The 15,246-nt window shown below is 42.6% G+C and overlaps 1 protein-coding gene across 1 annotated transcript; it reads right to left on the reverse strand.

Moving 5' to 3' along the window:
- LOC8084325 (probable serine/threonine-protein kinase At1g54610) lies at window positions 440-6,282 on the reverse strand. Its single transcript, XM_002457123.2, has 8 exons — window positions 5,668-6,282; window positions 4,646-4,930; window positions 3,983-4,300; window positions 3,652-3,879; window positions 3,265-3,365; window positions 1,907-2,018; window positions 1,334-1,771; window positions 440-1,071 (listed from the first exon to the last, which is right to left on the reverse strand). The coding sequence occupies exons 1-8, from the start codon at window positions 6,016-6,018 to the stop codon at window positions 826-828; spliced, it is 2,079 nt and encodes a 692-aa protein (XP_002457168.1). The 5' UTR covers window positions 6,019-6,282; the 3' UTR covers window positions 440-825.

Consider the following 15,246-nt stretch of genomic DNA (forward strand, 5'->3'; position numbering starts at 1 on the left):
GTGACAAATATTATCTAATTATGGACTAACTAAAATCAAAATATTCGTCTCGCGATTTCCAGCTAAACTGTGTAATTAGTTTTTGATTTCATTTATATTTAATACTTCATGCATATGCCGCAAGATTCGATGTGACGGAGAATCTTGAAAACTTTTTGCTTTTTGGGTGAACTAAACAAGGCCTTGGTGATGCCGACAGACAGCTTCCTTCGTAGGAGCAGTCGATACTACTGGAAACCTTGCAGCTTTGCAACATAGCAAGCTACGAGGCCCTTCGTCCCGATCACTGAGCAGCTCATGGAAAAGATCAGCATATATACCTACCACAAAAAGTTACCAAGCCAAGCCAAGACTTGTTCCATCCACGCCAACAAGGTTACAAGAATAACAGCTGCTTCAACGAAGCTCCCAAGTCTCAGCACGGCTTTGAGAGATTTGGTGGTGGCATCATCACAGTGAATAAAGCTCTTGGTGGCCAATTTCGACTCATACATACATTGGGTTTTCAGTTTCAGATTTGGCGAGCTGAGAGATACACCTACCATCGCATTGCAGTTGCAGCAAACATTTCGAAACCACCTGACAATACATGACTTCCGTCACCGAGACAACCAGAATCGCCGCCAATAAACAAATCACCTCCCCTCTTTCCTTCAGAGTCTCTCCAATACACATGCCCACTACACGGGGTGTTGCTTTCTTCATCCCTGTACATAGCATAGCATAGCATAGCATAGCATAGCAGAGGATAGCGTGCGCTTCTATATCCCCCCGAAAACAGCACGGGGCCAAGCAACTCAAGGTTCCAACTCTTGTTCGAGCGCCTCACTGCTGGATGGCCTGATAGCTGGAGCGGCTGGAAGGGAAGACTGGGATGGCGCCGAAATCGCCAGGTCTTATGCCGCCCTGGTGATGTCCATGGTCCCTCCTCGCTCTCGACTTCTCCACTCGGGTTCGCCGGAAGACTTCTTGGATTTGTCGGTCGTTCTCCTTCAGCATCTCGTCGACGTTGCCTGAAGGGCAGGTCAGGGGCCCAGAATGGTGGATCTTGTTACCTTTCGATCCATAGCCCTGTCATATCAAGCCATAAAATGGTCAGTTTTTTCCTTCCAAAAGTACTAATAATGAACTAGGAGCAGAATAAATGAGGTTGGTTTCCATTTAAACCCCTTTTTCATGTTTCATTGACATAATAACTGGGTTTGTTAACCTACAATTTGAGCTTCGCGATGCATGTTAAACTACAGTTCTGAATCAACAATACAATAACCATGGTTTAAACAGGACAATCGAGCTTCCCATCCTTTTGCATTTCAGGCAGGACGTTACTTACAATAGCTCCATCAGCCCTGCTGTTCCTCTCATCCTTCTTCGGGAACACTTGATCGTACTTCCCACTGTTACTGAAATGCTCATTGATGGACTCCGACAGCCTCCGCCCATGAGCAAATGCTTCAGCTTGAGCAACCATTGTCCTGCTGCTATCGTCCGTTCGGAGACCTGATCTTGTTGACACAAGCACAGGGTGATTCGCAACACCAGGGACCTGAAGTTCACCATTTTTACCACCTCCAGCCTTTGATGGCTGGCTCTGATTAACTAAAGGACCAGAATGGAAGATCCTGGTTGGGTAGGCGCGTTGTGGGTCTTCAGAAGACTCAGTAACAGGAGTTGGTCGGGGTGGTTCTATTCGGAATCCAGACGCAGAGTCTTCTTTGCAGGGATTGAACATCTCACTCCTGCTCCTGGTATTAGTTTGGGCTTGCCTTTTCTGAAATCAAAGGCATTCATGCAGCAGGCAACACAGGTTACTTATGGTTTGAAATGACAAGACAAGTGCATATGCATCTCCATGCTAAAGATAAAAAAGGACTATTCAGGAAAGTGTCAACAAGTGGAGAATTACCTGCAATGATGACACTAATTCTGCATTTGCATCAGGGGCAGGGACTGCTCTTGATTCTCTAGTTCTCCTTTCGGGATCATGTTTATGTTGCTTTCCTCCAGTAACACCTTGCCTAAAAAGTTATTGGCTATGATTAGTACAAGAGAAATGCAGGTGTTGCAGTATGACAACAAGCTGGTTGCCTTTCGCGTAAGTGTTAAAATTTAAATACAAAAAGATGGAGCAGCAACAGACTAAAGGAAATAGAAAAAAAAATTGAAACAAGTCGTGCAGGTCTAGAGAACAGGACTTGCTAATTATAAATGAGAAAAATGATAGATAAATGTTGATCCTGTGTAGGTGTAGGGGAAGCACCATCCATGGATGGAATGTTGTGTATAATACCTCCATCCCAAAAAGAATGCAGTTCTAGGTGCATTCCCGGTTAAAGCACATAAAGTTTGATCAAATATATAGATAAAAATATTGATGATTATGATGCCAAATAACAGTTAAAGCATAAAGTTTGATCAAATATATAGATAAAAATATTGATCATTATGATGCCAAATAAGTATATTATAAAAGTATGTTTCACGAAGAATCTAATGGTACCTATTTAGTACGATAAATAACAGTAACTTTTTATATATATTTAGTCAAACTTGCCATACTTGAACATAGCACTGTTCTAGAATTCCATCCTTTGTGGGTCGGAGTATATAAAAGAATGTGAGGATTGGCAGATCTACCAACTTCACAGCTGTCCCTTGGGGCACAGAGAACAACAAGATGTAACATCAAGAAAAAAAGGAACAATTGCTGTCCCTGTTACATGACTCACTCTAGAGGCCTTGTTAAGTTTACCCAAAAACCAAAAACTTTTCAAGATTCCCCGTCACATCGAATCTTGCGGCACATGCATGGAGCATTAAATATAGATGAAAACAAAAACTAATTGTACAGTTTGCCTATAAATCGCGAGACGAATGTTTTAAGCCTAATTACTCCATGATTGGACAATGTTTGTCAAATAAAAACGAAAGTGTTACAGTGTCAAAATCCAAAAACTTTTTGGATCTAAATAAGCAGTAACTCAACTTTCCAACTATCACAGCATGGGTACAGATGGCAAAAGGTGCAGAAAGGTATCGTGAACGATGGATCTTGTGAAATGGAGGTAGTATATGTTTGTGTACTTATGAAAAATATAATAATGTTCATATAAGTTTGACAGGTCGACAAAGATAAGTTTTATGCTCCGTGACCTAGTGAAGTGCTTATGTAATTTTCCGACAGGAAACAATAAAGATCAATGCCTAATTAAGGATTGTCTTTGGTTGATGATAAAATGCGAACACCAAGTTGGTTGTGCTTACCTTCGAGCTTCCTCTTCCCGACGTTTTGCATCAAACTCTTTGCTTGGGGGATACCTAGGCAAGCTTGAAGGATTGCAAGCATATGGCTTTGTTGTAAAAAACTACAGACACAACAATAGGTTCATAGCTAATTATTTAAGGAAGGAGGATATGATTAAAAGCATGACATAGAAATACTTCCTGATTGCCAGACTATCGAGTATAGACTGGTAAGCACAAGATAAGTACATTCGGCCATGTTGAAAATTCAAATTTTAGAATATTTCAAATGGTGCAAACAAAATGAGTATTGAAACAGCATGTCTCATAAAAAAGAATGGCCTGTTTGAAAACACAAAATAAATGTCTTGTGTTGCTGGAGAAAGGTTTAAGAGGGAATTTGTATACCTCACTTTGCAATGCAGAAGACGCAGTTCCACGATCTGCTGGGTCTACTGAGAGGAGAATATCTACTAATGCCAGAGCAGGAGCAGGGAACTCTTTAAATGTTTCTGGTACACGCCTTGCATACGGGTGTTGCGGTTTGAAAATGGTGGCATGGGGAAGCTTAGATTTCCTCCAATAATCCTCTGACGGGGAACCACACAGTTTAAATATTTTATGCAACTGCTCAACCTAGAAACAGTGGAGAAGCTTTAACTTAGTTTTGTAAAAAAATTTAACTACTGAAGAGATTCTCTTACAATTCACTTAGTGTGAGGGGAGCTTGTTAGCATACCTCTGTTCTACCAGGCATGATGGGCTTGCCAGCATATAGCTCGGCAAGAATGCAGCCAGCACTCCAGAGGTCTACAGAAACACCATAATTGGTGGCACCGAGCAAGAGCTCTGGTGGCCTATACCATAGCGTGACAACACGACTAGTCAAAGGATGCCGTTGTTCAGGATCAAAGAAGCTTGCTAATCCAAAATCTGCTATCTTCAATATGCCTCGGTTATCAATCAAGAGATTTGAACCCTTAATGTCACGGTGCAGAATGTGACGACTGTGGCAATGCTCAAGACCACGGAGGAGCTGTTGCATGTAACACTTTACCTGGACAACAGTGGTGCTTAACGTCAGCATGTTCTGACCATAGTTCATACAAATAGCTAGTTCACTTCATTTCAAAAATGCTATACCGGCTACCAGACAGTGCTGCCAACTCTTTTATTTAATTGAGACTGATATACATGGAACACTTCATCTAGTGATGCTTATTGTCAGCTTGTACTGACCATAGTTCATACAAATAGCTAGTTCTCACTTCATTTCCAAAATGTTACTAATTACCACTGTACCAAGCAATGTTGCCGAGTTCTTTATCTCTATGAGACTAAGATAGCAGCAGGAATATTGACAGGTGAATACACTAAGGATCACAACAATATGACTACATACCTGAGACTCGGTAAATTTTACTCCAGGGAAAGAAGCTAGTCCAGCTAGATCATGCTCCATGTACTCAAAAACAAGATATAAGCTGCAGGACATCCTTGATGTTACTAGACCCTCTAGCTTGATAACATTTGGATGATCAAGTCGGCGCAAAATGAGGATTTCTCTTGCCATAAATTTCACACTCTCAGGTTCCAAATTATCAAAGCGCACTTTCTTCAAAGCAACAATCTTCTGCTTTTCAAGATCACGAGCTCTGTAAACGTTGCTGTATGTACCCTGACCAATCTGAATAAACAAAAGAACGGTTATTGAAAACAATTTCCAATGTATAAACCTAAAGTATCCATCCAGAACAGAGTAAACAGAATACTACTCTTTGTTATACTGATTCAGCAGAAGTGATCAGTATGTCTCTTTGCCGGTCTTAGCAGAATATTTTACTATTTCTAGTTAAACAACATTTGCAGGAAAAAGGCAGAAGAAATACGAAGAGCAGTAGTCTAATTTCATTCCTGGTAAAAGACCAAACTTTGGCACATTCTACCAAAAGCTTGCTAGCAATGACTACTATTCATAGGTTCCACGGTCCACTGAAACTACAAAAATGTCCAAAAGGAAAGGAAATGCCACGGCATTCTCGCATCCAACACAAAAGGCATCCCCCACTGATAACGGAATGTTACTATTTCGTACCGTCCCCAGCTGCCATCGCCAGGCATAGACAAAAACGAATCCAAGAAATGAAAAGATCTCGCGATATCAAATTGTTTCCCCGTCGCGGAAATATACCATGTAAAACGTAACATTTCCTCATTTACCGCACAATTTTACTGCTCCCCATCTGTTCAAAGATACATCAGCTTATCTTCTCATCTAGGAATTGAAATCCCAAAAAAAAACTCAAAATTTACAGCATAATTTCACAGATTATTACTGTTCTGAGATGCCGGCACAGGCGAAAGGCGAGAGCAAAATGGGAAGATAACAAAGTAGCATGGGCGAAGCAACGAAGGAGGTCCTACCTTGTCAAGCTTCTCGAACGACTCGGCGCGGCGTGGCACCCATCCACGCACGGCCTCCGGGGCGACGGCGACGAGCCACGGCGGCCACCCCACGGCCACCTGCTCCGCCTCAACCGCCCTCGGCACCGGGCTCCTCACCTGGCACGCCGCCGCCATGGCCATCATCGCCCGCCTCCTCTCCAGCGCCTCCTCCCTCCCGCTCCCTGCCCTCGCATGCTGTTGAAGCTGCAGCTGCTGCTTCCGCGCCTCTTCCTCCCTCCTCACCACCGCCGAGAGCTTCGCGGCCGGCGGAGGCGTCGCACGGCACTGGCCGTCGTCGAAGGCGGAGGGGCGGCCGCAGACGCAGCCCATGGTGCCGGCTGTAACTGCAACGACGTCCGCTGCGTCGAAGGGAGCTGCCTGTCCGGCTCAGCTCAGCCGGCACCGCTGCCGGAAAGGGAGAGGCATGCGGCGAGCGGATCTTGCGGCTAGGGTTTGGCTCGCACGGATTAGGGTTAGGAGTGGTGTGGCACTGTGGTGCCGGAGGAGGAGGAAGGGGGCAAACGGTGGCGGGGGTGGAACCGTGGGAGTGGAAGGGAAGCAGCAACGGCCACTCCGCAGTCGCAGGACGGCAGGGGGACGCGGCTTCGAGAGGAGAGGGCCTTATTTGTAAAATGATTTTAGGCAAGGGTATCGTTGTGATTTGGGGGTATTTTTTGCATGTGAGGACTTCAAACCTCTATATTTTCTAGAGTGCACAAATAGAATGAGATTAGAGGTTTTGTTAGGATTATAGAAATGGGAGAGGGAAAATTCGAAGATACTCCTTGCACTTTGGCTTTGCCTTCATCTTGAAATTTCACTTTGAACCATGAAATTAGGTATTTTCATATAGAATTGTATGTAGAACTCAAATAACACCTTAAGTGATTTTGGACGATGGTTTTACCCATAAAAAAAATCATAGTGGCGAGACCAAACATTTCAAAGGCATTGCATAGAAAAATAATCATTTTTATGTGTAAGCGCTAGAAAAAGAATCCTAAACTAGATCTACCAACACATTATTGCTTTAGCAACCGTACCAAAAGGCCACAACCACTAAGAACACACAACGAGGGACGTTCTTTTTGCAAGGTCTATGGTTCGAGTTCGGATCAGTAATCTCACAGTTGTTGATGTTACCACCATGTTTTTTCTCATGTGGAAATGCTAGCGGCGGTGGTAGAGAACCTACATCATTCTTCTAGAGCTCTCTTTATGTCAACGAAACTAAAACATAAGTAAGAACATAACTAAGTGCTTGAAGAAAAGGATGCAAGATAAAGTAGCACACATGTTAATGCATAGGAGGTGAGCCATCTCTAGGTAGAGGTGTATATAGCCATAGAGTTGTTAAGGGGCTTATGCCCCTCCTCCCACCTAAGCCCTCTAGATCTACTGGTGCTTCTATTCATTTGCTCGAAGCGTGTTAGCTATTATAACATCATCGAGTATCGAAGCGTGTTGGCTATTATAACATCATCGAGTATCTTTTTGTTGCAAATTGTAATCACAAGAGTCTTATTGTCTTCAGATTGTGTCCATCCTTCATTATCACTAGTAGAGTAAAATGTTTATGTGGAACTAGATTAGATAATCAATAACCCCCTGAGCATTCATTGTTATATTTTAAAAGGACAATGAAACCATAACAAAAAATGGTATTAATTGAAACTTCACATTGTATAGGATTAGAACATGTTTGGTTCATGATCACAACCTGTCACGCCGCAAATCTAGGCATGACACAGTTTTCTTAGAGATGTATGTTTGGTTCATGCCACAATTATAACATATCAAAGTTTCTGAGACATATGCCCCGTATATTATAGACTCATTTTGATGACAAATTTTGCCATAAATATGGCGCCTAATTTATTAGCCACATTATTTTGTGCCTATCCTTAGTTGTGGCATAGTTAGGCATCAATTAAACAAAAAGCACTTACTTTGGGCTTCCAAAGAAAATACCCCTCCATCTCATAATAAAAAAGTTTCTAAGAAATTTATAGATAGATTAATGATGTTGGCAAAATACGCATATGCCCTCATCTTCTTTTCTTTCTCGAAAGACATCTCTTTATTTGGTAGTTACCGTTTGCATGCATCCATGAGTAGCATCCGCGATAGAATACGTCCTTTTATGTTTGTGTAGAGTATTATTTATTAGGACAAGTTTTAAATCTTAAAAAGTTATTCATTTTTAGAATGGAGTACACCACTGAACTTAGTGAACTAAAAATGGCCCAAAAAAGAAAGGTGTGCCCATAGGCTGCACCAATTTGTTGATAAATCATTATTATAAATTAAAGTAGTGAATTTCGTTGACCCATCCTGAATCCTGCGACTGAGGCCATGTTTAGTTCACCCAAAAAACAAAAAAAAATTTAAGATTTTCCGTCACATCGAATCTTATGATACATGCATAGAGCATTAAATATAAACAAAAACAAAAACTAATTGCACAATTTGTATGTAAATTGCAAGATGAATCTTTTGAGCCTAGTTAGTCTATAATAGACAATATTTACCAAATAAAAACGAAAATGCTAAATAACCCAAAACTAAAAATTTTGGGAACTAAACAATGCCTGAGATGGACCAAATATCCCCACTTTCTGAGGGTATAAACGCGTAAACACATCCCCGTCAGGATTAAACACGGAAGGTGTTGTTCGCTGCACTGTCCCTGCGCCCGGGGCCCATCTCGCTACCCATTCTCCTCGTACACCCCGTCACGGCACGCCCTGTCAGGCATGTCTCCCGCCCCGGCGGACCCCACGTGTCATCCGGTCCCAGGGCCGTGGGGCTGGTAGCCTCTCGGGTGCGCCTCTCCGAGCCCGGCGCCGATTGGACTGCGCGCGCGCCGCTACGCTACGCCCCCACCGCCCGCGTACACGGGATCTCCCCGCCTCTCTCTCGCGCGCTGCGCCGGTCGATCAGGCTCAGGCTGGCTGACGCCGCGGGGCCCGCCGCCGGCCGCCTCACTGGCCTATGCGCTGGTAAAAATTTGGCGGGTAACGGCAGCCTCGTTCCCGCCTCCACCGCTGCGCCGGCGCGCACCTCGATGACTCTTTTTTTTTTAAAAAAAAAAGTGATCTTACTTCCTCCGTCCAAAAAATTTGACTTTTTTTGCCTTTTAGAAATCTTATTTGACCGTTCGTTTTATTCAAAAATTTTATGTAAATTATAAAATAAATAAGTCATTAGTAAAGTATCTCTAATGATAAAATAGGTCTTAATAAAATATATAATATTTATATAAAAATTTTAAATAAGACAGATGATCAAATAAGATGTCTGAAATTCTAAAACGATACACTTTTTAGGACGGAGGAAGTATAGTACTGGGCTGACAGTGCTGGTAGCTGCTGCTCGTAGGACTGTGCGAGACAGTCTGAAGACCGGAAGCAAAAGCGTTTGGGCTGATGAAAGGAAACTGGTGTCAGTTGACAGTTGACGGTGCTGTCACGTGTAGTGTAGGAGTATGCATGTACAGTAAACTTGAAAGATTAGTAGCTTCAACATGCTCCGCCCCTCCATTTCACAAAGAAAGACTACACTATAGCATTTTTAATTTGTAGAGGAATATATATATATATATATATATATATATATATATATATATATATATATATATATATATATATATATATCCAAGTCATTTTTAATTCCTTTTTATTTGTACTATGAATTATATAATATAATAGTTTTTTTATTTGTATTCTCACTGCAACGACGATAATCTACGAAAGACAGACGTATAAGCAATGATTTAGGCCGTGTTTAGTTTCTCAACCGAAAAATTTCGCGACACTGTAGCACTTTCGTTTGTTTGTGATAATTATTGTTTAACTATAGACTAACTAGGCTCAAAAGATTTGTCTCATAAATTTCAACCAAATTATGCAATTAGTTTTTATTTTTGTCTATATTTAATACTTCATGCATACGTCTAAAGATTTTAAGTGACGGAGAATATTGAAAAATTTTGGGTTTTGAAGTAGAAGTAAACAAGGCCCAGATGCTTGATGTATACTACAGTACCTTGCTTCAGGATCCAAGCTTTGCGCGTCCGGCCGGCGCGGCGAAGCTTTCCCCTTTCTCCTGATCTCAGTTGCAGGTTCTCATCTGCAGTTTGCACCGTAGTGTAGCCCTATTCATTTTAGCGAATAAATAATGTTTTTCATTTCGTCCCTACCCAGCTTCATTATAAGTATTATACAGGCAATGGAAGAAGAAGAGTATCAGAGACAGATCATACTCATATACGAAACTGAAGCTGATCGAAATTATTGTAAATGGATGGATAGGCCGGCTAGCGAGCTTAACATGGGTCCAACGCCATCAGCGTGGGCACCAGATTAGAGCCGACTGTAGTCCATGTACACGTTACGTACGTACAGAAACAGACGAATTAACTAACTGATGATTGCTTCCACGGCATGAGATTATTTGGCCGGCCCCACAAGCAAGCTATGGTCTGTTCATCACTTTATATATAAAAAATACTCGATCGAATAGCTAGCTGAGTAGTAGCTCTGTTTCATCATCTCCGTGGCCTTGTTTAGTTCGCAAAAATTTTGGTTTTTGGCTACTGTAGCATTTTCGTTTTTATTTGACAAACATTGTCCAATCACGGAGTAACTAGGCTCAAAAGATTCATCTCATAAATTACAGGTAAACTGTACAATTAGTTTTTATTTTCGTCTATATTTAATACTTTATGCATGCGACCAAAGATTCGATGTGACAGGAAATCTTGAAAATTTTTGCGAACTAAATAAGACCTTATTTCACACAAGCAAGCAAGAGAGCAAACAGAGCAGTAGCAGCTCACTATTCACTGGCATTGCAATATGTTACTATGACCATGTTTAGTTCTTCAACGAAAATTTCTAGAATACTATAGTATTTTTATTTGTATTTGATAAATATTGTCCAATCATGGAGTAACTAGACTCAAAAGATTCGTCTCGCAAATTACAAACAAACTGTATAATTAGTTTTTAATTTTGTATATATTTAATAGTCTAAAGATTCGATGTGATATAAAATCTTTAAAAAAAGTTTTGAAGAGGAAGTAAACGAGGCCTATATATAGCATAGTATGTAGTCACTTACATAGATGGCCAAATGGACGGGGCTCAATCATCATTGTCGCAAAAATTGATTCTTAAAATCGCGGAACTAGCACAACCCGCTCTAACGACCTTAATTAGTGCTATTGCGGAGTTTTTTAAAAAAATAGTGCAATTGTTGGCTTGGCGCGCGCAATACATCAGGTAGTTCATGCACTAAAACACGTGACACCCTAGCCCGTAGGGCACTAGTGTTGGTCAGGACACTATGCCGATCCAACCCCTAGTGTTGCCCCCTCCCGGCCCCCACCAAGTCACTAACGCGTTTCCTTGACCCCTCCTTCCTATAATATTAATATTAATATTAATATTAGGCCTTGTTTAGTTCATCCCGAAATCCAAAAAGTTTTTAAAATTCGTCGTCACATTGAATCTTTTCGGCACATGCATGAAGTATTAAATACAGATGAAAATAAAAACTAATTACACAGTTTATCTGTAAATCGCGAGACGAATCTTTTGATCCTAGTTATTCCATAATTGGACAATATTTGCCACAAACAAACGAAAGTGCTACAGTAGCGAATCCAAAATCTTTTCGCATCTAAACAAGGCCTTAGTCATTTTTTTTATATATTTAGTCAAATCTATGATTGGTTGACTTTAAAAAATGTAATATGTGCACTCTTTTTTAAATCTATGTATGCAGCAACTAAGCGACCCAAAGCTAACCATTACTTGATTTTTTGGCCCTTATATATAAAATGGAGGGACTAGATCTTCCTTCGTGTGCCCGCACCCGACCCCAGTGGGCTCCTCACCCCCCCCCCTCCTCTCCCTCCCGCCAACAACTAGCCCCAACGGCTACCAGCCGCCATCCGCCATGGTTCAGTCCTAAAACCCATAAGATGTGCCTCCTCTTTGTTGTCTTCATCTCCGGTCGAGCTCCCCCGTTGACTAGGATCGGCGCCACACTAACACGTGGAGGTTGTCCACCTATATATGCCCCCACCTCCCACTCTTGCCTCGCCCAACCTTCTTCCTCCCCAACTTGATCGATGGTGCCATCGCCGCCTTCGAGCCCACCACCACCGTCGAGTCGGATATATCCCACGGTGATCCTTCTAAGCCCACTGAAGGATTCATCACGTAAGCCTCCTCCCAAACTCCGAACCTTAATTCTAACCTCTCTCAAAGTTGAGAAGGAAGACCATGTATTCTTAGCTAGATTGGGTACAAAAGTCCAAATGAGATGAGACCTTAAATCACTCGAGCAATATTTTTAGGTTTACTGTTAGTTTTTTAGGACGGAGTGATTATAATTCTTTGAATATACGCGTACACGTCCATCGCTTTAGGCCTTGTTTAGTTCATAAAAATTTTACAAAAAACTTCAGATTCCCCGTCACATCGAATCTTACAGCATATGCATGAAGCATTAAATATAAATAATAATTAATTGTATAGTTTGATTGTAATTTGTGAGATGAATCTTTTGAGCCTAGTTAGTCTATAATAGGACAATATTTATCAAATACAAACAAAAATATTATGGTATCTATTTTGTAATTTTTTTGAACTAGCTAAACAAGGCCTTAATTATGCAGCTATGAGCTATATAAGGACTGCGTAATAGTGTGCGTCTGCCCAGGCCATGTGTAGCATGTAGGGCAGCGGTGGCTTACCTAGCAGCTAGCAGGGCACATGGATGCAGATGGATGGATCAGCTGGAGTGGAGGCACTGATCAGGGCAGGCCGCCCGGGCGGATTGGATCTATGGATGGAATTAGCTGCGTGGCAGGTTGGTGACGACGCCGATCCAACCCCAACTCCGCCAACCACCGGCCGGCCGGTCCCTCGATCTATCGTCGTCTCGCCCAAAACGTACGCAGCACGTGTGAGTAATGGCGCCTAGCTACCATTCATCATGCATATAGAGTTTTTTTTTCTTATATTATATAAGGCCTTGTTTAGTTTACAAAATTTTTGCTTTTTAACAACTGTAGCACTTTCGTTTTTATTTAACAAACATTGTCCAATCACGAAGTAACCAGGCTCAAAAGATTCATCTCACAAATTACAGGTAAACTGTGTAATTAGTTTTTATTTTTATCTATATTTAATGCTCTATACATGCGACTAAAGATTCGATGTGACGGGGAATTTTGAAAATTTTTGCGAACTAAACAAGGCCTAAGGTATCACCGATCGAGGCTATAATAACCTCGTACGTACCCTGCAGCTACCAGTATTGCGATAGATACAGTATAGTTGCATGCATGCAGCGAGCTGAGCAAGGAGACCTGCATGCATGGTGATGGAGGTAGCTAGAGTTATGCTAGGCCGCCGCCGGGCGCCGGCCGTTGCAGACCAACACCGGCCGTCGGTGAGATCATGCATGGCGGGTTGATCTCGTCGTCGTCGTACGTGTTAGGTTGGCCGGGCGCGGCGCTGCTATGTATATATGCTATGTTGGATCGGTGATCATGGCGGCCTGCTTCTTTATGTAGTAGGACTAGGAGTACATATGATCGATGCATCTCGATCGGCTGTGTGCACAACAGCCAACGTGCGCTCCTGGACGGCCCCTTAGTCCTTAGATATCACATGAGTGTGCAATCGCCGTCTTTGCTGATCTAAAAAGTCATGGCTAAAAATATTTTTAACGAATAGTATTTTTAGCCATAACTTTTTAGTGTGCTGCCCATATACCTGGGCATGCAGCCCGAGCCCGTGAGCACGGCCCGAAGCCCGTCATTTTGGCCCGGCCCTAGCCCGGCCCGGCCCAAAGGTCATTGGCCTCGGGCTGGCACGGCACGGGGCTGCAGGCCGTGCTTGGGCCGCACTTCAGGCCCGCGGGCCGGCACGGCCCGACCCGCCAAATAACAACATTGTATAAAATAACTCATTTTGATATCTAAATTTATTCTCTACATCTGCCATATGTATTTGAATGTGTTCTTTATACTGATGAAGTGATGAATTGATGAATGTGTTTGAAATATGCTTTTAAATCTGTGTTTATTGATATATTATTGTTCAACAGGCTATGGGGTGGCCCGGCCTGACGGGCCCGCCCGGTCCGCAAAAAGGCCCACGGGCCCGTGCCTGGGCCGGAGATCAGGCCCGCAGGCCGGTAAGGCACGGCCCGCAGGGCACGACGGGCCCCCTCGGCCCGTTAGGCAACGTGCCGGGCCGGCCCGTTGCCCAGGTATAGCTGCCCCCCCCCCTCCCCCCTACAGCACGGAAAAAAATGGGTAGGGATGGTCCCTACCTAGCACCATACGGATGGGGAACTAAATTACTGCCACGCGTCAGATTTCTTAACTGGCTGGGCCTCCTGCAGCCATATTGCGTACGAGCCAACAGAAGCCTTGGCTCATGATACGGCTCGTCGCGGCAGCTCAGCAGCTTTTATCGTAATAATAGATTAGATGAAAAAAGGCCGCAGTTAGCGGCACAACAGATACGGCCGCCGCCGTCATCACGCTTAGGGCAACAAAAACCAATTAATTGACGACATCCAAAGAAGCAGGCCATCGACATCCTGCTCACGTAGAAGACCGGAGACAAGCATTGCATTAGCCGGTGCCATGGAGGCAAACACTGCCTTCGATGGTGCTGCTATTATTGATGGTGACGATCCTACGGCAAAAGTAAATTCATTGGAGAATAATTATGATGATACACTACAGGTACAAATAGATCATTATGCACATACTATATTTTTTGAATGGTATAGTTGATAGCACGGATTAAATATGTGTTTTTCTACAGGAGAACACGAATGCAATTATCATGCCTGCGTTAACGTTAGTTGTCCCAGAATCACCTTCTGAGTTACCTGAACCAGTAACACAACAATCAGATCAGGTATGTGATGCCAGTTTATCGTTAGGCATGTAAAAAAAATTATTTTGTTAATTAATGGTCACATAACTTTAATTGTCACTCTTTTTTACGATAGGAGGTTGATAAAATTGGAGAAACTTTGATCGCTCCTGAAGTTGGTATGGTTTTCGATTCAGAGGACAAAGCTTATGAGATGTACAATACCTATGCTGGTAAGGTTGGGTTCAGTATTAGAAAGGGCCATTCAGCTCGCCGAGAAGATAAAACTATATATCAAATATATATAGTTTGCAGTAATGAAGGATATCGACGAAACAAGTCGTCACAAAAAGACATTACAAGAACAGGTTGTGATGCTCGTGTTCAGTTTAGTGTCAGCAAAGAGGAAATTTGGAAAGTGCAAAAGGTTGTACTTGATCACAATCATTATCTTGCTAGTCCAAATAAGTTGCACAAGCTGAAGTCCCAACGACGTGTTACGGAAGCAGATAGAATGCTAATTGGTCAGATAAGAGAAGCCGGAATGAAGCCAGCCCAAGCGTATGAGTTCATGAAGGAGTTTTATGGGGGAGCTGACAAAGTGCCATTATCAAGGATGGACTGCAATAATGCAATTGGTCGTGAG

This window comes from Sorghum bicolor, chromosome 3, assembly GCF_000003195.3.
Source record: "Sorghum bicolor cultivar BTx623 chromosome 3, Sorghum_bicolor_NCBIv3, whole genome shotgun sequence".
In the NCBI taxonomy this organism is placed as follows: domain Eukaryota; kingdom Viridiplantae; phylum Streptophyta; class Magnoliopsida; order Poales; family Poaceae; genus Sorghum; species Sorghum bicolor.